The sequence below is a fragment of the Cyprinodon variegatus genome, unplaced genomic scaffold (assembly GCF_000732505.1).
Source record: "Cyprinodon variegatus isolate N-32 unplaced genomic scaffold, C_variegatus-1.0 Scaffold273, whole genome shotgun sequence".
Taxonomy (NCBI): Eukaryota; Metazoa; Chordata; class Actinopteri; order Cyprinodontiformes; family Cyprinodontidae; genus Cyprinodon; species Cyprinodon variegatus.
Window position 1 is genome coordinate 305,944 of NW_015150726.1, and position 20,607 is coordinate 326,550.

The 20,607-nt window shown below is 41.4% G+C and overlaps 1 protein-coding gene across 3 annotated transcripts in view; it reads left to right on the forward strand.

The window, feature by feature from the left end:
- ankle2 (ankyrin repeat and LEM domain containing 2) overlaps positions 1 to 18,864 on the forward strand; it is a 23,909-nt gene extending 5,045 nt beyond the window's left edge. Inside the window, exons 2-14 of one of the 3 annotated variants that reach the window (XM_015383035.1) lie at positions 425 to 648; positions 2,898 to 3,368; positions 5,120 to 5,314; positions 5,485 to 5,672; positions 8,987 to 9,175; positions 9,261 to 9,383; positions 9,655 to 9,718; positions 11,419 to 11,594; positions 11,678 to 11,784; positions 14,258 to 14,448; positions 14,984 to 15,794; positions 16,018 to 16,149; positions 17,458 to 18,864. In XM_015383035.1, coding sequence (XP_015238521.1) covers positions 2,909 to 3,368; positions 5,120 to 5,314; positions 5,485 to 5,672; positions 8,987 to 9,175; positions 9,261 to 9,383; positions 9,655 to 9,718; positions 11,419 to 11,594; positions 11,678 to 11,784; positions 14,258 to 14,448; positions 14,984 to 15,794; positions 16,018 to 16,149; positions 17,458 to 17,665 — 2,844 coding nt within the window. In that variant the 5' untranslated portion in view covers positions 425 to 648; positions 2,898 to 2,908 and the 3' untranslated portion in view covers positions 17,666 to 18,864. The remainder of the gene's footprint in view (positions 1 to 424; positions 649 to 2,897; positions 3,369 to 5,119; positions 5,315 to 5,484; positions 5,673 to 8,986; positions 9,176 to 9,260; positions 9,384 to 9,654; positions 9,719 to 11,418; positions 11,595 to 11,677; positions 11,785 to 14,257; positions 14,449 to 14,983; positions 15,795 to 16,017; positions 16,150 to 17,457) is intronic. The other 2 variants (XM_015383037.1, XM_015383036.1) reach the window with 2 other exon arrangements.
- Positions 18,865 to 20,607: the final 1,743 nt, after the last annotated feature.

A 20,607-nucleotide genomic window follows, 5' to 3' on the forward strand; every position in this document is an offset into this window, starting at 1 on the left:
GGGCTGGATATAGATCTTGTGCTAGATCTATATCCAGCCCGGGGGGGGGGGGCTCCATTTGTAAGGGGTATGCATGTGATCAAAAATGGTAACTCGTCCCTTAGTCTTAAGAGAAAAGAGCACAACAAAAGTGTTGGAATAATTGAAACACAGTAAACATTAATATTGATCAGTCTATCAGGCCTAATCTGGTTAGAATGTCCAAGAAGAGGTGTGTTTATTTTCTTTTTTAATCTTTTTTTTAATTGTCGCTACAGAAGAGGATTGGGGCCACTGGGAAAAAAATATTAACTGATTTTTAAATATTATTTCAGTTTAATATGGGAAAAAAGTCGGAATTCTGACTTTAATCTTAGAATTCTGACTTTTTCATATTCTACTGAAACAAAATTTAAAAATCTGTTAACTTTTTTTTTTTTTTCAGTGGCCCTGATCCTGCTCCGTACGTCTCCTTTGAGCCGTGCGGTGGAAGTTTTCCTACAGGCCATGAATGCATCGCGCGCCCTCCCTTTTCAAAGTGCGCATGCGCAGGACATGTTGTAAACAATGAGTCTATTCCAGACCGTCTTGAGCTTTGTGTCTAAGTTTATCAGTGGAAAACTAAACGCTCCCTCTCTGCTCTGAGTCTGCGGAGCGAGATGCTCCTCGGTGAGTAAAGCAACGCTGTCCCCGATAGATGCCACCGTTCAAACCCTGATATTAATCAGCATCAGTACCACCTATCTGACGGTGCGGTCCGAAACCCATCTCGGATGACATGTTTGGGCGTGACAGCGTGCGGAAGAACAGAGCGGTGTGGACTGCATGTGTCCAGCTCGCTCTGAGGGTTAAACTGTCCCTTTATTCAGCAGTGGTCGCGCTGATCAGCGCAGACCGGGTTGCTGGGAGTCGTGTGTAGCTTTTAAATGCTCACTTCCCGGCTTCTCAATGCTGCTGCTGCTTAGCAGGCTAGTCAGCTGAGGCTAGCCCAACATTACTGTCGCCTTTCTCCTAAAATTAAGCTTGAAGTGAAACGTTTATCATTTCTTTACGTGTTTTGGTCATTTTTAATGTCAGTTTGTTAAAACTTCTTTTTTTGTCCATAATAAGATTGGAAAATGTTTTTTTTTTCTGTTGAGTATTGTATATCTTGCATTTATTTTTGATCAATGTGGTGGAATGTGACAAAATTTAAATATAGACTCTCTACTCTATATAGAGACTGTATAAAAGCTAGAGATAAAGACACCTCTGTTATATATTAGTTTGCATTTTTTTCCTAAATGTGATGCACCTTTAAAGATGCACAAATTTGAAAAGTCTTTATGCATAATCAAACAGAAATGGAAAACCCCCCTAATTGTCTCACAATGGGGAAATTCTGGTGTTTACAGCAGCAATAAATTACAGAAGAAATGTTTACATTGTTAAAGATCTGTGTATGCACCTTGAAGCTCTATCTCTCCGGTTCTTCTCCCAGAAAAGAGATCACTCGGGACAAACTCTTTAAATAACATTTCATAACTTATATGTATGAAATAACCATGAGACATGACAACAGATTCTGATAGAAATCATAGAAATTGTTTAGAGTTTACAGAAGGCAGCTGCTCTCCTCCGGGCTCACCTCTCAGGAAGTGGCCCCGATTAACAGTTAAAAAGGTATTTTATACATCTCCAGTCTGCCATAGCTTCATATTTTACGTCATACACGTTAGCAGATGATTAGACATCCATGGCTCCAGCCTTATCAAAATATTACACTTTGTTCTTAGCTGAAGGACATTGCTCTCATTCATTTCCAAACCCATGCCATTCACACTGCTGTATTGCACACTGCTCTATTTGCACTACCTTGTACATTTTACTTTTTATATTTATCCATATTTTTATCCTAAGTGTATATATTAGTATATTTTTTGCATGCCTTATACCCCAGTGTTTTTAGAGATTTTTATAATTTTATTTACTATTTCATATATGTTTCATGTTGCACGACTGTACCACAAAAAATTCCTAGTTGTGAACTTCTTCACTAACAATGGCAATAAACCCGATTCTGATTCTGATTCTGATTCTGATTCTGATTGCCACACACAGAATGAAGATTATAACTGTGTATCCAGACAGAGGAACTGTCCTATTCAGATTAACTATTATGGAAAACATCAGTTCTGACACGCAACAGGCAGCCAATGCCAAGGTGTAATAAACTCACACATCTTCAATGATAATTATCCTAACAATACAAATATGGACCTTTAGAAAAATGTATAAAAATAACATAATGGTGAAGTTAAGAGATAAACAATAAAATACTCTTCTGTAAAGTGTTTTCACAAAATAAAAACTGTGCACCTGGAGAATAAATAACCAATATACAGCTATGGACTTTTTTACAGTAACGGATATTTGAAAATAGCAGCAACATCTGAGATGCGCAAAATGACAATAGGACCTTACAATTGAATTAATTTATGATATAGCTTGTTATGTGAGATATATGTTAGAACAGAAAGGAATATTTAAAATGGTTTCGCATCTTGGTGTTTCGTCAATCGTTTGATCCGAATGTGAAATTGGCAGATTCTGCATCGCTAATGTGTTTGGTAGTCCGCAAGTAAACTACTTAAAAGGAAAAGGTATTACAATACTGTAATAATGTTTCTGTTAATTATCGCATTAACCAACTTTAATGCAATTTTATTTAACTGTTATCTAAATATCACACAAGGCTTGTACATGTGGATAACATTGCACCTGTTAGACAAATTTGACTGGTTAAAGTTGTTATCAGCAGGTCAGGCATGACTGACTGGTACATCTCTTAACCTTTTAAATCCCTTTTTTTTTTTTTTTTTTTTTACAATATTTATTAAAGAAACCTGTTAACTGCTTAGCTGTATGTTGTGTTGCAGGGAGCTGAAGCATGGAGGCGGTTCTGAGTAGGCTGAGGGGGCTGAGTCCTGCCGAGCTGTCTGAGGAGTTTGTGAGAGCGGACCTGAAGTGCGGCCCCATCACGCCTACCACCCGGGCTACCTATGAAAGGAAGTTAGCTCGTGTTCTGGCTGCACAGGCGGGAGCTGGTTCTGAAACGGACAGCAGCTCTTCATCGCAGGTCACAGATGGCACGGAGGCAGGAAGCACCTCGGCTGCTTCGCTTGAGACCGCTGGAGCCAGCAGCAGTTCCTCGCTAAAAAACGGTGAAGATTTAGACTTTGGCTACGGCGTGGGTCTGAACCCTCCAGAGGAAGAGGAGATCTCAGGAAAGTCCAACTTTAAAAGCTCGGGGGACTCGACGACAGAAACGCCTTCAAAGCCAGCACAAGTCTCTCCTACTTCATTTTATGGAGTCTGTCCCCTGTGGGAGGATGTCTTGGTTCGAAGTGGTAAGACTGTTAAAAATTATCCCACCTGGTCATTCAAAATTTCTAAATAGTTATCCTTTGGTCGATAAATGATGCATTTTTCGCTTGTAAATTCTTCTTGATATAAAGAAAAAAATCCCAAATTAGACATTTTACTGTTTGCTCTACTTTTAGAAAACACATTTTTACTAACCAGGGTCTAAAGTCCTACTAAAGTTTATTCTAATTGTTTACCAAAGACTCTGAGCTGTCAACATTTCCCCAACTAAAGGGAATGTTTGTTTTTTGAGTATATTGATTTATTTATTTTTTGGTCAAGATGGACCTCTATTAAAGCTGCTCTTCCTGGAGCACCAATCTCACAGCACAGATGGGTTCAGAAATGTTCAGAGGACAGAAGTGTGAAGCTGTTTACGACATTGGGCTCTGCTAACCTTTGTGGCCTTCTGTGTCCACCAGCAACTCTCTCATTGGCAGATATTTTCCACATTTTGTCACATTGCAATCTCAAGTTTATTTCTCTTATTGTTTGGATTTTATTTATTAGACCAACACAAAGTTGCTCATAACTGTGAAGTGGATGAAATTAATATTTAAGATAAATCTAATCACCCCCCTTTCAGTAAATTCTTATTACTATAAATTTTGCTGCAGGTATGTTTTGAAATTGTGTAAATGAAAAATCCTTTTTAGTTTCACACATCAGGAAACACAATCTCACTGATTGGCTCCATCTCTAAACATCAGTTAAATACACAGACTCCTGATTGAACTTTATTTCACTGCATCCATCTTCATATTTACTCTGACCAGCTTCCCGCCTCTGGTGAAAAGAACAATCCCAGCTGGATGCTGTTTCATCCTGGTGGTGAAGTGATGTTAGTTCAGGATGTGTGACATTAGTTCCCCCGCACAGATTACTGTCAGCATGCAGCCAAAAGGGTTTAATTTCTAGTCCGATTTGAAAAGTAAACATTCCTCCATCAGTTTGCTGTGTCTATGGCTGCACCTTATTAGAAAGTCTTGCTTTGGTGAGAATATTGGTAAATTATTCAATTAAAAACATCACTTGGGAGATTTTACTCCTTCCTCTTGTTCTTACATATAGGGATGGAAATAAAAAAATGGTTCCTGTTCAGAACCCGTTCCATGTGTTCCGATTCCATGGCACCGTATGGCAGCTCGCTTAATGATTCTCTTAAGGGTTCCAGGCAGCACCAGAGCCTGGCGCTGGGCAGCATGACTTACGTCATGTTTTTTACGCAGGTTACGCACACGGCATTCAGTAAGCAAGTACGACTTGACCAGGCGTATGTCTAGAAAAGCAAAACAAAAAAATGGCACCCCATTGGGTAAAGCGATCGAAGGTTTGGCTTCGTTTTAGGGAAGAGAAAGATGGCAACAAGGCGCTTTTAATCATTGCAAAGTGGCAATTACATCCACGGGAGGAAATACATCCAGCATGCAGAAACACATGCGCATACAACATGGCATACATTTTAACAAAGGCTGTGTTTTTTATGCTTCTGGACAGAAGCTAAAGTTAAAACACTTAAGATTATTTGTTTTAAAAACAAAATTTTTATTTCCCTCTACTAAACGTATGCCTTATGATGTCTGATAAAAACACATTGAAATCTGTGGCTTTAAGGTGACTTTTTCAAGGCACTGATTCTGGAGAACACCTGGAAACAGACGGACTTCTGAACCGCAAGTAAAGTAGCTATCAGAGAACAGAGTTGGGTAACTTTGTGTCTGTGTGTTTGTTGTAGAGGGACCACATGTTTACACGGATAAGAAAGACGCACTTCAAGCTGTTAAGACGATGAAGGGAGCGCGTTTCAAAGCGTTTACCAACCGAGAAGATGCAGAGAAGTTTTCTAAGGGACTCTTTGACTATTGTCCATCTCCAAGCAAATCCACTCCCTGCATCTCCCCGATCAAACCTGGACTGCTCGCTGGGAAAGGTGGGGTGGAGCGCATTGTGATCAGTGTATGTGTGTTCTCTAAAACCTGGTCTTTCAGCTTAACAGCATCGTTGTTTTGAAATGTTTATAAATAAGTGAAGTGGTGATGAAATTGAGGCATTATTGAATAAAACATTTGATCAAACACTGGTTTTGGTTTCTTGTCTCAGCAGAAATCCAGGAGGTGGACACCATTAACAGGGAGCGGGCCAACAATTATAAGAGCCCAAGAAGTCAGGATCTGACTGCCAAGCTACGGAAAGCTGTGGAGAAAGGGGACGAGCAGGCCTTCAGCGAGCTCGTCTGGAACAACCCGCGCTACCTTATTGGTTCAGGGGATAATCCCACCGTTGTCCAGGTATGGATATGAATGTGTTGCTGGGGTGATGGGCTACTCATGTTGGGCAACACAGAGTTAAAGTCTTAGGGAAACAGCTGTTCCATTGGTTTCAAATGTGATTGGTCATTTATCAAGGGGGCGGGGTTGTTGTGGCAGAAGGTTGGCAAGCAATTTGATTGTGGCTGGTTACTCGGAAGCATCTTGCTAACCAGTTAGCAAATTAGTGCTAGTAGGTTCCCAATGGAAATTCCATTGGGACCAAGTAGCACTAAATTGGTGACTTAGAAATTATACTGTCAAGGAACGCTATGGACAGCGGAAACATGAAGAGGGGAGTTTTGTGTCAGAGGTCGTTGATGAGTTTCCTCCGTCACACATTTTTTATTCAGAGGAGGAAAGCGGGGACGAAGATGTTGTGGAAGAAGACGCCAGGTCGGCAGAAGCTTGGTTTGGTGTAGAAGGCTTACAGCCGTACATGTTTGAGCCCTTGCCTCGCAACGCTGCCAGTTCTGTTAGCTCTACGCCTGCTGAAGACACAGACGTCCATCCCCGTGAACACTGGGTTGTAAAACAAAATTATTCTTATTTTATATTTCAACCATGGCGTATATTAGCTGCGACATATGAATCAAGTTTCTATGACTGAAAAAATTTGATTGACAGATGACCGTTGATATATGATTGGCCGAATTTAGGTTTACAAGCTGATGCATAATTAACTGGCCTGCATAAAAACACTAAAAAAAACCCCCATAGATTTTAAGACAGGATAAAAATAAAAAAAAAAGAGTAGATTTATATACATGTTTAAGCCAGAATGATTTGACATTTAAATACGACTTCCCTGTGACTTGAAATTGGAGCATCTTTTGTAAGTTTCCAACATTGGTTTAATTAAATCTGAGTAACAGAGCTGTGGTTAATAGTTAGATCAGAATTGAGCTTCTTGTGGAAATTCCCCATCATCCTTATGTAGCTTTTATCTGACAGGTTTGTCGTAACGTACTGACAGGTTGAGGTCACTTAATGCTCGGTCTAGAGGCCGCTTTCATCAGAACCTTTGGTTTTAATACTTATCCTGCAGGTTTGTTGTCATACTTTTCTTGAGCACATGCACAAGTAAATGCCTTTATTGTTTGTTTATGAAGGGGATTAGTTGGAGTTCAGGCTTTCTCCCTCCTTGGAGCGGCACACAATGCTAGGTTATGCTTGATGGACCTGTGCTCTGCATTTGCAGCGTTTCTCCCCTGTACCTAATATTTTGGCCCGCTTCAGGAGGTTGGTGTGCAGCACAGAGCGTCTGCTTACAATACCACACAAGGTTTATAAACCTCTTCTGTCAAAGAGCGAGAGAGTAGTTATTTTCCAGGAGTTTTTCTCTCTGTTGATGGCGTAAGTACCACATCTGCTCAGGGCTCCGCCCCTTCTTATGACGTCAACATATGGCAACTCCACTCTGACATACTGTATTCACCCGTTTCGTAGGGATTGAATCTCTTTTGGAGTTTTAACATAATATGACCTATATTTGCTATTATTTTACATTTCATTGGCGATCTAAAGTAGCTGAAACTACAAAACAATAATTGCCAGTCTTGAAGGAAAATACTGCGTTCTAAGACAGACAGAGCTCTGCCATTTACCAAGGTGACACAAACGTCCCTTTTTTTTATTCTTTTTATTGAGATCTGATGGCAGTGGAGGACAAATGGGACATTTTAAAAAATGACTTTCGTTGAGATTTTAGACAAATAAAGCAGTTAATCTACTAGAAAACTAACGGTTGTTGTCGATATGAATTCAAAAGTAGTGTAGCTTAATATGGGTAACTGACTGAGCTAAAAGAGGCGAACCTGTTAGCCACTGAGCATAGCTAGCTACAGCGCTACCCAGCTCTATGCAATGGTCTAACAGTTACTTTGTTCAGCATAAACAGATTTTTTCAGCTTTGTTAGTGATCAGGTAAAACTTCATCAGACATTATATGCGCTAACGTTACAGATGATCCCGACTCGGCACACTGGCACTGCATTATCTTATAATTGTCTGGGCAACCACAACGTTCAGCCGACCATGTAGCGTATCGTCACTGGCATGCGCAGGACCAGAGCAGGTCTGGTACCTACAGTGATAATCGTACGACCACTCTAGAGGTTTATTTTGGTGAATCCTCAACAGTAGCAGCTGGCGCCATGTTTTTCCTCGCAGAACTGGCAGCATAGTTACACGTTTCCTAGATGTGTGATGCAGATAACCAGGTCCTGGGTTAACCTAGGAAGCTAGAATGAAGCCTTTTTTTAGAGGCGTGAAAAATAAAGCAGGTAGTTGGCAGACAGGTGCAGGGAAATCCAACTCTGTTTTACTTACATGTGTGTTGAGTTGACAAATCTGTGCTTTATTACACACCTGAAGCACAGAGGAGCCTGCTAATGGGTCTTTAGTTTTAGTTTGGCAGTGTTAGAAGTCAGTCTGACATTTTGTTTTTAATTTTAAGTTTTAGGCCTGCAACTAACGACTGTTTTTGCCTAATGGAGTAATCTGTTGATTTGTTTTTCGATAAATTGATTAAGCATTTGATGGTGAAAGGTTCCTTAAAGAAGATTTTACACAAACTATAGACAGAGCTGTCCTTTGGTGGCTTCTTCTGGTACAATAGCTCCTTTGGGAGGTTTGCTTGTTCGGTTAAAGGCATGTTTTACAGTCTCTATACTTTGGGTTTAAATTTGACCAACATACAGGGATGTGAGCCATCTAGTGTGACACCCCTAAATGAAACCTTTTACAAGTCATCAAATCTGTAAAAAAAAATTAGCTTATTTGTAATACATTATCTGTATAAATGTGTCTGTTGGTGGATGGAGACGTGAACAAGTGGAATCATGACAACCAGAGAACATGTGTAGAGGTTTACTTAAAAATGCTAAATAGTTTTTCCAGTGAAATGTTTTGGAGTACATTTAATGTTCAGTATTGTAAGAGAATTAATTTAAAAGGGCTTCCGGTTTTTCTTATGGACCACTTTGGACACTCCTGGTACTGAACTTAATCGTTCTTTAAAAGACACAGTTCCGCCGACTCTAGAGCGTCTCTTCTATTAATAGGGCGACCCGGTCTGAGCTGGAACCGGGTCATGTGTTTATACACAAACATCTTTTCCATTGTCAGTGCCAGCCTCCAGCAGGGACAACATAAAAAACAGCTGGACTGGTGATGTTTGTGGCCTGTAATCTGTAACTCCATCTGGGAATGTTGGTTTTTGATGCTTGAATACGAATAAATAATAAAATAGAGGGACTATTGATCGTTTTGTGTCTTATGCTTTGTGTCTCCAGGAGGGCTGCCGGTACAACGTCATGCATGTGGCGGCCAAGGAGAACCAGGCAGGGATCGCTCAGCTGTTGCTGGACACCTTGGAAAACCCAGAGTTCATGCGCCTCATGTACCCAGATGACCAGGAAGCCATGCTGCAGAAGCGAATCCGCTATATTGTAGATCTTTACCTCAACACTCCCGATAAGGCTGTCAGTTCTGTTACCCATTAACAGCGTTTTATTTCCAGACAGACATGCAGACCTCATGGTGTTTCTGTTTCCCTAACGGTTGCAGAGCTTCGAAACGCCGCTCCACTTTGCCTGTAAGTTCGGATGTCCAGATGTGGTCAATGTCCTGTGCTCGCACCCCGATACCGATAAGAACTGCAAGAACAGGGAAGGCCTGAAGCCATCTGACGTAAGCAACCAAACTCCCCACCCCCCATCTGGTTAAAAACCCCAGTTCACATTTACTGGGAGGTTATGGTACGTCTATATGGGAGCCGTCTGTCAGCCGACTAGAAAAACGTGCTCGGAGTAGCTGCAGAGGGTTTGACCTTTTTTAAAACCTGTTGGCAGCAGTCACTGACTAAACAATGTGAGCTAAATTTAGCCGAGCAAATGTTTGGAGCAACAGTGGCATGTGTGGACTTGGCTTTATTCATTTGTCGTTCTTCTTTGTTCCGCAGCTAATTTGTAGCAGGAAAAATAAAACCGCAGATGTGAAACAGAGAATAAGTGACTACCTGGAAGGTAAGGAGGATCCACAGCTGTTTATATTAAACTAATAAACTTACATCAGTCCAAAAAAACAGTGCCACGGGCTGGCGACACCCTGAAAATACAGATAATTATTACATTTACAGAAAAATATAGGGATGTATTTATATTAAAATCATTCAGTTAAAATTTCTTTTTTATTACTTAATTTTACATTTAATAATTTAATTGTAGATTTGCTGTTATATTTGACTCATGAATAAAATTTAGTTTCTAAATTGTGATATATTGGTACCTCATGATGCTTTTATTTCATCCATTAATGTGCCTCAGGGATGATTTCTCACTGAAGCCCCATTTAGACACTGGAAAAAAAATCTAAATCTAAATAAGTAATTTTTTCTTAAAATAATTACATTTGTTCTTGAATTGAGGAAATAAAAGAGACCTTTTGAAATAAGAAAACACAACTGAATTGTCTTATTTCAAGTGCATATTATCTAATTATCTATTTTTAAGAGTAAAAATACTCATTCCATTGGCAAATTCATATTTACCTACTCAAATTAAGGGTAAATGCACTTAATTTAAGATTTTTTTACTTATTTCTAGATTGTTTTTCCAGTGCACTACCTTCTGAAAAGCGATCCGTGCCGAGCTTGGATCAGTTAACCGTGCCGAGCTTGGTTTCTTTCGACCGTTTACACACCACGCTAGCACGGTTCCTCACCTCCTTGTGACAATCTACGGTACTACTGCTCTCTAGAGGTAAACAAGCAAACCAACATGGCGGCGCCAGTAACACTCAGGAAAGGGCTGGTTATCCTCCTGCAGCAGTGTGTCGCAGTGAGCTTGTCGCATATATTTTTTGATTTATGCCCAATATTGAAATGTGGTCTGCGCTATGTTATATTCCACGCCACAACGCAAGAGGGACAATCACGAACCAGCTGTGGGTCTAGATACGGCCGGGGCGGTGAGGAAGTGGGGGCAAGTTTGTCCGACAACGGAGGGACATGAGGGCGAACAAGAGCGGAGATCCAGGTGGAAAAACAGTCCCAGCGTTCTCTAGCTGGTCCATCTTCACGAGTTGTTTTCCACAGTGGCGGTCATACAAACAAAACAAGCCGGTAAGGTACGAAACAGGAAATGCGCATAGTGTAGAGCGGATGTAGATTTTACCAATCAGCTACCTCCTGTCTACGGTCACCTACAATTTTTGGAGAGGTGCACCAGAGTGTCTATGGAACATTTGCGTTCACTGTAACACACATGCAGTTGACCTGGTTTCTGAGTATAAACCAGCCTGAATTTTGCGCTCTTTGTTATCAGAGATTCGCACCAGAACTGAACCACGCCGAGCCCGACTGATGAACTAGTACCATGTTAGTGCGGTTCGGTGCTGTCTGGCACCGTCTGGTTAAGTTTGTACCATTTCCCGAGCTCAGACCAATCTCAGCACGGTTTCAAAAGGCTTGATGCTCAATGTGAAAATCATCTCAGTGTTTTAGAAGCCCTGGTCTACATGGCATCACTCTCCCCTGTGGAACCAGGCTAAAAAAACAGCTGATCTCAGCGTCACTAAGAGCTTTAAAAAATATTAGAGGGAATTAAAAAAAATGTTAGAGTAACCAGACAGGGTTAGAAGCTTATAGAAAATCCTGTATTAATGCTTTTCCTATATGAAGTGACTCCCTCTTAAATGTCTAAAGCTTGGTTGTATTGTTTCCCAGACCGCTGCTTCGTCCCTTTACTGCGGGCGGCCGACAACACCTCTCAGCCCATCATTGGCGCTCCCTGGTCACCAGATTCGTCACACAGCCTTTCGATGATCGAGAGACACACAAGAAGCCCCACGGATCCGTGGATGACCGTCACGGCCTTTGCTGGCCCACTTAGCCCTTCTAAAGCAAGTATCCCCCTCGGCCTTGTTTCTTTGACATAAAGGGTTAAACCTGTTGCTAACTGTAACATATTATTTATGTGCTGCAGGCAGATGACTTTCGACGATCCTGGAAAACGCCACCGAGAGACCGAGCAGAACTTTTTCACCACATTTTTAAATCCGACCCAGATAGAGGGGCTGAGAGGGTGGGCAGGTACGTCTTGAACTTTTCTGTTTTGGGCTTTAATGTCGCAACTCTAAAAAGTATTGGACCAGTTTTTTTAATTAAAGAGCTTCACCAGGCTTTTAAGCTTGAAATGTTTCATAGGGTGAAGACTTTGGTGTATCACATCTTAAGGCTTTGTGCAGTGTAGGGGGGGGGGTCTGGGTATCCTCCCCTGGAAAATGTGGAAATTTAGACTCAAATGCCATTTCCTGCATTTTGAGGTGGAATGAAGATAAGTTTTTGTCGTGATTATGGGAAGTGTATATGCTCACTAATGGTAGAAATCTTATAAGGAAGACATGAGATCATTTTTAGGCACATTATTTCATAGGTTAATTTAAACAATCAGAAAGTGTAAAGCTATGTTCACACCGAACGCCATCTAAAAAGCATTGATTCTTCATTTTCACTTCTTTTGCACATCAAGGCCAATTTATGGTTCTGACGCATAGCCTCTGCAACCGTCAACCGCCTGTCTCTATGCGCGACCACGCGCCTCACGCAGAGGTTCTTCAACAGCCGTCCCGCACCTCAAAAAAATCATGACTACACGTTGTACGGTCGCAATGCCGCACAGACCTCAAGCGGAAGTGCGCAGACAAAAAGCAGCTGTGATTGTTTCTTGGTATGCCTTTCCGGTCGTCTGTGTGGTCGTCCTTCTCGATTCGATGCTGGCGGGCGCGGCATTTTTAAAAACCGAGGAACAACTACAATGGACAACCTACGTGTCCTTCTTTGTGTTTTTGCCAACTCCATTAACTGAACCTGTTCCTCCTCAATGTTTAGCAACTCCAGATCCATCTCCGTGACCGTGATAACTTGCAGACGTGTCATTGTTGTTTTGGAAGATAAACTCTCCTGCCGGCGCCGCCAAAGTTCTCGTGACCATCCTCCAAAGTTCTTGCGAGTTCTCGAATAGGCCCCCCCTAATCATTAAATTATAATGTTTTTAATTAATACCTGCATTGGCAAAAACATTAATTAAATGGAATTATTGTGGCATTTAAAATGCTTTATTAAAAAAAAGTTTACAGAAATAATTTCGTCAGATATTTTCTATTGTGATATGTTTGCTCTGAACTGCTTCCGGTTGATCGTAAAGACGTATATTCGGAAAAAAGCTCAAGGTGGAGAAAAAGGTAGAGAATGGGAAAATCCAATCTTCAACAAGTGGCTGGAACATGAGGAATTCGGGACATGGGTGCAGCCTGTCGACGGTAAAGATGAAGGATTTTGTCGTGTTTGAGAGTCATGGGTACTTGTTGGTGGTGTTAAAATAGTTTCTAAGAGCGTTAAAAAGCATTCAGTTAGAGTTACTCCTTCCTATATAAACCCTGGTTTGGGTCTTGAAGGTTCTGAGGTTCAGTCTCGCACACTCCCACAGACTGCCACTCTTATTCCCTGAGCAAGATCCTTAACCCCAGTCTGCTCCCCAGGTGCCGCACAGTGGCAGCCCATTGCTTCCCAAGGGGATGGGTCAAATGCAGAAAGTGAAATTCGTTGCTCTGTACTTGTGACAATAAAAGTTAAAAAAACAAAAAAAAAAACAACAAAAAACTAAAACTAGATGTTAGCGTTTTTCAGGTATGTGCTACGAACTGCAGGCACCAGAATTGTAAAAACGAACATATTTGGCCAGCAGATTGTTACATTTTAAGTTCATTTAGTTTCAGAGCAGTGATCATGGTGCTCTGCATCAGCAGTGCAGTGTCTGTCTCCCTGCCGGCTCCTAGATCAGCTTCTCTCATTGGTTGATGTGGCGTGTTGAGCAGCAAAAGTTCAATTTTTCCAACTCCAGCTGCTGCCGCTTGTGAAATTTGTAATATTTCAGTAAAGTTTTCAGGGGAAGATTAGGGCGTACCAAGGTCGTACATCGCCAAAAACAGTGTATACTTTTTTTCAGTCAATGGCGTAAAATGTACGCCCGTACAAGTTAGTAGCTAAAAGCCTGAGCTTCACTGTTTAGGCATAAAATTATGACCAGCAAGGACGTAGTGTTTTCTCCGACACCTTTTCTACCTAGAACAACTATTGCTTTTTCTTGGAATTGAATTTTCCCTTTTAATTCATTTGGATCAGACAGCACAAACTCTTAAATCCTTCATTCTCACCCATTTTCCTCATTTCTAACTGGAAGTGGAGAAAAGTTTCACTGTCTGCCTTTTATCCCCCACCCAGTAACTGATGAAATAATCTGCTACTTACAGCAGTGTGTTAATGGTCATCGGGTTTTGCCTGATGAGGGAAGAATCTGCAGATAGTATCATCATGGGACTCTTATTTTTGGCAGTCAGGCTGTGGTGGGGGTTTGTTTTAAGAGTTAAATGTCCAAAGTAAAAAAATTTACTACTGAAGGTGATTTATTGAGCTGTTAAAAGTCTGAATTTTCTTATTTTGCAACATGTACCCTGGCAATGAACGGATGGGAGGCTGAGTCTAACAGATGCATTATTTAATTCAGAGACCTGGCTCATGAGATGGGTCATCCCTGGGCCGAGTACTGGGGCTTTCTGGACTGTTTTGTGGACCTGTCCTCCCCTGAGGGGCTCCGTAAGCTGGAGGAGCACCTGAGCAAGAGGGATCTGAGTCACAGAGCTCATGAAGGAGCCGGACCAAATGGGACCAGCAATAGATTCAAAACACCGTCACCAGGTAAATCCTCTACAGAGGCGCGTGGATGACTCAAGAAATGACTGAAGAGTAAAACAGTGTTTAGTAAAAAGGCTACTTAAGCCATACAATATATAAAGTTAAAATGCAAATTCTGGTATTTCTGAGAATGTTAATAAAAAAGAAAATAAACATAAAACACAGTAATTATATATAAATTAAATGTATTTTATAGATATTTGTTAGAAAACATACAAACCAGGTTTGCAGTATGTTATTTAGGTCAGAATGAGGATAATTACTTACAGAGGGAATGTTCAAAACGACAAAGACCAACAAAAAGAAAATAGAATTAAAACTATGAAGCTTGAGCACAAAAAAAACTAACTGTTTTTTTTACATCTGTGCTGCATTAAAAAAAAAATCCTTTCATTAGAGAAGTCTAAAAATTGTACTTTAAAAAGCTACTTAAGCAACTGTAATTGAGTAAATGTACTGTAACTAGTTCTGAGTATTTAACACAGCATGTGGGATAAACTCCTTTGATTATTCTGTTTTTGGTTTTTTGTGGTCCCAGGTAAGCCCAAAAAATTCTGCAACTCAGTTTCAGTCGGCGCCTTCCTAGACGAAGGAGACGACATCAGCCTGGAGGAGATGAAGAACCGTCAGAACGCAGCACTGTCCAGTATCGCCTCCTCTGCCGCGTCCAAAGACGCCCTCAAGGGAGCTGTAGGCGGACGAGAGTTGCACATCGCTCTGCACCACCGCGGGGCGGACCTGATCGAGAACGCCGCGGAGCAGGACCTTCTGTGCTGCTGCAGCGACGGCCTCCTGTCACCTGGAGTTGTCTGCAAAAACAAAGTGTGCTCCTCCTTGAGGGAAAGGACTCACAACGGAGACAGGGTTTCCCCGCGCAGCTCGCCGTCCTCCTCCTGCAGCGCGCTGTCGCCCATCTCCAACCTGATGGTGGAGTTTGAGCGCATGTCGCTCCATGAGCCCACAGACGGTCTGACGGGCTCCCGGGAGAGGAGGAGCAGCGGGAAGAATCGACAGGACGTCCGGAAATCGTGCAGCTCCGTCTCGGCCTCAGACCTCAGCTCAGGGCTGAACCGCCTGTCGCTGCGCCAGGATGGCCGAGATCCAGAGGAGAGGAGCAGCAGCTCAGACGAATACGTTACGGCAGAGGAGAGTCCGGATTCGATGGGGAGGACTAGAGGGTCACTGCCAGGGGGGCGCAACTTCTGTGCAAGATCCAAGTCATGGGACCATGGAGGCAGGGACCTGAGCAGCTCTGGCTCCTCTGGCTCCTCTTATAAGTCTCTGGATAACTCCCAAGAGTTCTTACCCAGGACGCCTCCGCACTATAGAAGAGGACTTTTCATAGAGGGGTGAGTCACACTGGTTTCTGTACAGTTTGAAACATTGACATCAAAAGAAACAGGTCAAAGTCCAAATTATATAACCCACATTAATACTTTAAGGATGAGAATATTTTTTTCTGAATCTTAAGTCGAGTGTGATCCAAAGGTTGCTGATCCAGTTTTCCTTCCAGGCCGGATAGTAAACGACGGTGAATGAGGTTTTTGATACTAAGGTAGCGTGTTTCAACAGGGATTCCCCCACTAAACTGGACAGCGAGGTCCTGTCTGCGCTGCAGGACGCCGATATCGATCCACAGAAGTATCCCAGTGTACACAAGTGGAAGTGCACAATGAAGTCGTACTCTCCTTCGGACATGCAGAGGTCAGTGGGTCAGCTGGCATTTATGTTTTAACACGAGGAATCGTTTTGAACTTTTAGTCGCTGATGATTTCCGATCATTATGTTAGGCTACAGACCAGATTATAATCCTTTCATTTGTTCCCTTCGTCTCCATTTTTGGGTTGAACGTCTCTTTGGGGATGGTTTATATCAAACCGCTTCAAACCAGTTCTCACGATCCTAAAACTTTACTCTGGAAGATATTCAATACTTGTTACCATGGGAATAAAACCGCCAAAAAATTAAAGGCATGAAAACTCACCTTTTTCAGAATGAGAGGTTTTTTAGTTAAATAAATATACAAATACTCCAAGTATAACACAATATGTTTTAGTTTGCGATATTAGTCTTCTAATTTGCAAATAATCTAGAAATCTAAAATGAACAAAAGCAAAAATATACAAACACTTGTATTTAGTATGGATATTGTGCTAAATTAGTTTTGTATCCAAATACAGCGTTTAAGTTTGGATGCTTTTGACAAACCTGTTCTGCTGTTTGTTCACTAATATTGTGTGACGATCCTCTAAGGCAGGGTTCTGCAACCTTTTCAATTCAGACACTTTGCCATCATGGCTACAAAATACGATTTTTCAAAAGCCACAATAAAGATTTCTTGATATTTGAAAGCCTTTGAAAATGTCAATATTTAAGAGAAAATTTAACATTTACAAAAACACAAACTTTTGTCTTGTAGGATGAGGAAGGCAGAGTGAGCCACCTTAAATATGAGTAAATTATAATATTTAGCCCCCCTTAATGTATAAAAAACATTACATTACTTTTAAAGGCCTGCTGCTGTTCTGTTTTCATGCCATATCGGTACAGAAAATCTATAAGAGAATCTTTCTTATTGTCTTGATAAATGAAATAGTTTCTTTCCCAGTTTTGTTGGGGCCACACTAAAGGGGCCAAAGAGCCACAGGATGCAGACTCCTGCTCTGAGGCCTCCACTGTTCAGCTCGGTTTACGTTCATTTATAGGATTATGGACTCTGCTTGCTAATTCCATTGAAGGCATTTGTTTAGCATTGTATTTTATTTAGCTCTCTTATTTTGATAGATTTAGATTTATAACAATAATAAAATGCAGTACATTTCGGTTAAGTGTTCTTTCTACCTCTTTACAACTTTTGGTTTCAGTTTGTCACATCAATCTCCCAAAAATGCAGATTTTTGTGTTTGCAACATACCTTTGCCAAGCTCTGTATTTGTCTAATAAAGGTCTGGTTATTGTTGCCTTTTTAACAGCTGATTAATGCAGAAACATGTAACCTGTTTTTTTTTTTAGCTGGCCAAGCCCTGCAGTGAAACCCCGCCTCAGGATGCAGCCTCAGACCTCCATGTCCCCCAACAGCGGCTTGATGTCTCCCACCGGTCGCTTCAGTCCTGTCCGCCCTGCTGCCTCACCAGACTATAGCCCTAGCCGGTACAGCCCCGCCAACATTAGCTACATCCAGCGCCTCCGCTTCAAGCACCTGAGCGAGCCGTTATTCTAAACTGACCTCTCATGTGAATCGCTTCCTCTCCTCCACAAACACAGTTGACCCCGTTCCCCAAAAGCAGAGCTCAGAAACCCCAAACCTGACAGAAATATGCACAAATGTCTGGAAGATTTCTACTCCTGTTTGATTCTGTGTAAAACGACAGATCTCTCCACATAGGACTGTAAAAAAAACACACACAAAAAAAACATTTGTTATTGTACTGTATGGGTGTGGGTTATGTTGAATTCATGGAAAAGTGTTTGTGACGACTGTGAAACACCTCGACCATCCCTGGAGTCAACTTTTTTTATTTGAAATTCTCGCAAACCCAAGCCACACATCCCAAAGTTTAGCCGGTCACTAAAACCATAAAGCTGAATCCTCTGCAGGATTCTCTCACTGAAAAGATGTTGTGGGATATACTAAAACAAGTAAATTGTTAATATTTTAAATATTTTTTTGTATGTTGGTCAGTAGCACAAAAATAAAAGTTTTTATTAATGGTGTTTAAAAACTGCCATTTCCTGTTTTGTTCGTCAGTTCAGGAATCGCCTTAATTTTCTGAAGTGATGGATCCCCCCCCTCCCCTTCTTCTGTTGGTTTAGACAAACTTTAGCTCATACATCAAATGTATGATGGGATAAAAGGAAAATAAACTGAGATCTTCCATATTTCTAATGACCATCTGTACTCAGATGACGGCTTTTATTTGTCATCTTTTCCTGTAGTTCCTGGATGTCTTCTTTTCTTTGTCCCATTAAGGGCCGCCTTAAACAGTGCCATTTCCTTTGCCTCTTTTCTGATTCTGTTTGCAAGTCACAAGCATCTCCTTCCATGTGTAAAGAAACGTCTATTAGTCAAGTTTAATTAGAATTGCCTTGTTCTTAAACCTGAAATCATATTTAAACCAGAATGATGTTCTTTTTGTAATCACTAGAAGGCAGCATGACTCCAGAAGTAACCCCAACATGTCAAATAAGCAGAATCTGCCTTATTAGATGAGAGGTGCAACATATTAGCTGATTCCCACTATTTCTATCTCTAACGATGCAGAAACAGTTTGGACTTATTTATATAGCAAAATTCACAACACGTCACCTCCACGACTCCTTGGAATTTTTAAGAGTTTTATTTAACCAATTGGCTTTTTGCACCAGGCAACATAAATGTACTTCCGCATTCCTAGGTGTGATTTTGTTCACTTCCGGTGCCGTTCTGAGCAGTTTGAAAACAATGGCGCAGTTTCACACCTGTTGTCTTCAGGACCTGCCTAAAATGTCTATTAAGGACATTCTTCGCTTGATTCAGGCTTTAACATCCCACCACATAAAAAATGTGCAAGAATTTTAATGAATCGCACACCTGCGAAGAACCCAGCAACTCACCTGTGAGCGCAAAAAAAAACAAAATAATGTACATAATTTTTTTTGCATTATTTTGGTTGAAACGCTCACTTAACCTTGCATTCTACATCAAATATTATTATAGCTAAATACAGAATATAAAACAAACTTATTGTTATAGTGTCGAATTTGGTCATCTGAGCTGGCAGAGCGCTCCAGACAGAAACGCGTTGTGAGTTTCAGCCACTCTATTTGACTCCTAGCCAACTCTAGTTGTCTCTGCATGGACTTTCTTTTCGTAACTCGTTCGCCATTACCCCAGTTGCCTCTGAAACACAATCGTGGTCGGGGTTGCCCCACATCAGGGCACATCTAAAGGTCCTGCAGCACATCTCAAGCAGCAGGAGCAATACATCTTGATGCAGCTGAAGCTGAGCATCAGAGGCGCGTGACACACTTCATAAGCAGCAGCTGCTGAAGTTGGAAAATTGTAACTTTTGCTGCTCAGCACAACACATCAACCAATCAGAGAAGCTGATCTGGGAACTGGCAGGGAGACGGACACAATGCTGCTGATGCAGATTGCAATGATCCCTTCGCTAAAACTTTATTAATGGCTAAATTAACCTAAAATGTTGAAACCTGCCCGCAGAATGTGTTCGCTTTTAATATTCTGGTGACTGCAGTTTGTGCCAAGTACATGAAATGGCGAACTTCTACTTCCAGCCGCCATGAACAGAAGCGGAAACCCCCCAAAAAGCGATCCGGCCTGAGGCAGCCGCTGCTGGGGATTCTCAATGACGGCGGCCCACCCATATACGGCGGTCTGAGTGTCTCCGACAACGAAATAATATTTGAAGGCAGGATCGTAATCTTGATTAACTGACTGTAAAAATGATGATTTGACGTAGACTTTCTTGCATAAAAATATATTAAAACTATTTTTTACCGCCTTATCACAGCAAATATAGCAAAGCCACTCTCTGCCATTGAACACAGGAGGAGCACAAGCATATGACACATTTGTACAACTTGACAGGATGCGCTTCATGAGCATCAAAAATGAAGCAGCAGAATCTTTGCTGCTGCTGAAATCGGTTTGGTGTAAACGTAGCATAAGATACATGAGTTGTACTGTGAAGAACAAGTACATTTCGGTGCACAGCAGTGTAGTGATGATCCTCCAACCCATTGATAGGCCAATCTCTTTTTGTATACACCGAACAAATCAATTTTCTCTCTGCTTGATAGCTTTCTCTGACAGCATTCCAGGTTGACTGGCAGGACCGTGAAGCAACAGGAAGTCCCATGCATCACATTCTGTGACCGGAAGTTAGTGGCCGCCATATTGTGCACTTAGCCAATTTGTTTTCCAAGAGTCTTCTGCTTACAGTGGACTTGCGTGACTGTTTTTCAGAACCAGCTGAGTCAGTTTATTTGGATGAGGAAAGGAAAAAAATATCTTTAACTTCTGAATTGACACCTCAGCCTAGCTGAGAGCAACGTGTTCTGAATGTATTTTTCTAGCCGTTATCAAAGAGCACAATCCACGTCACTGAGAAGATTGTATCGTCACTCTCGTGCTCTTATTCTGGTCTCTGAATCTTAATG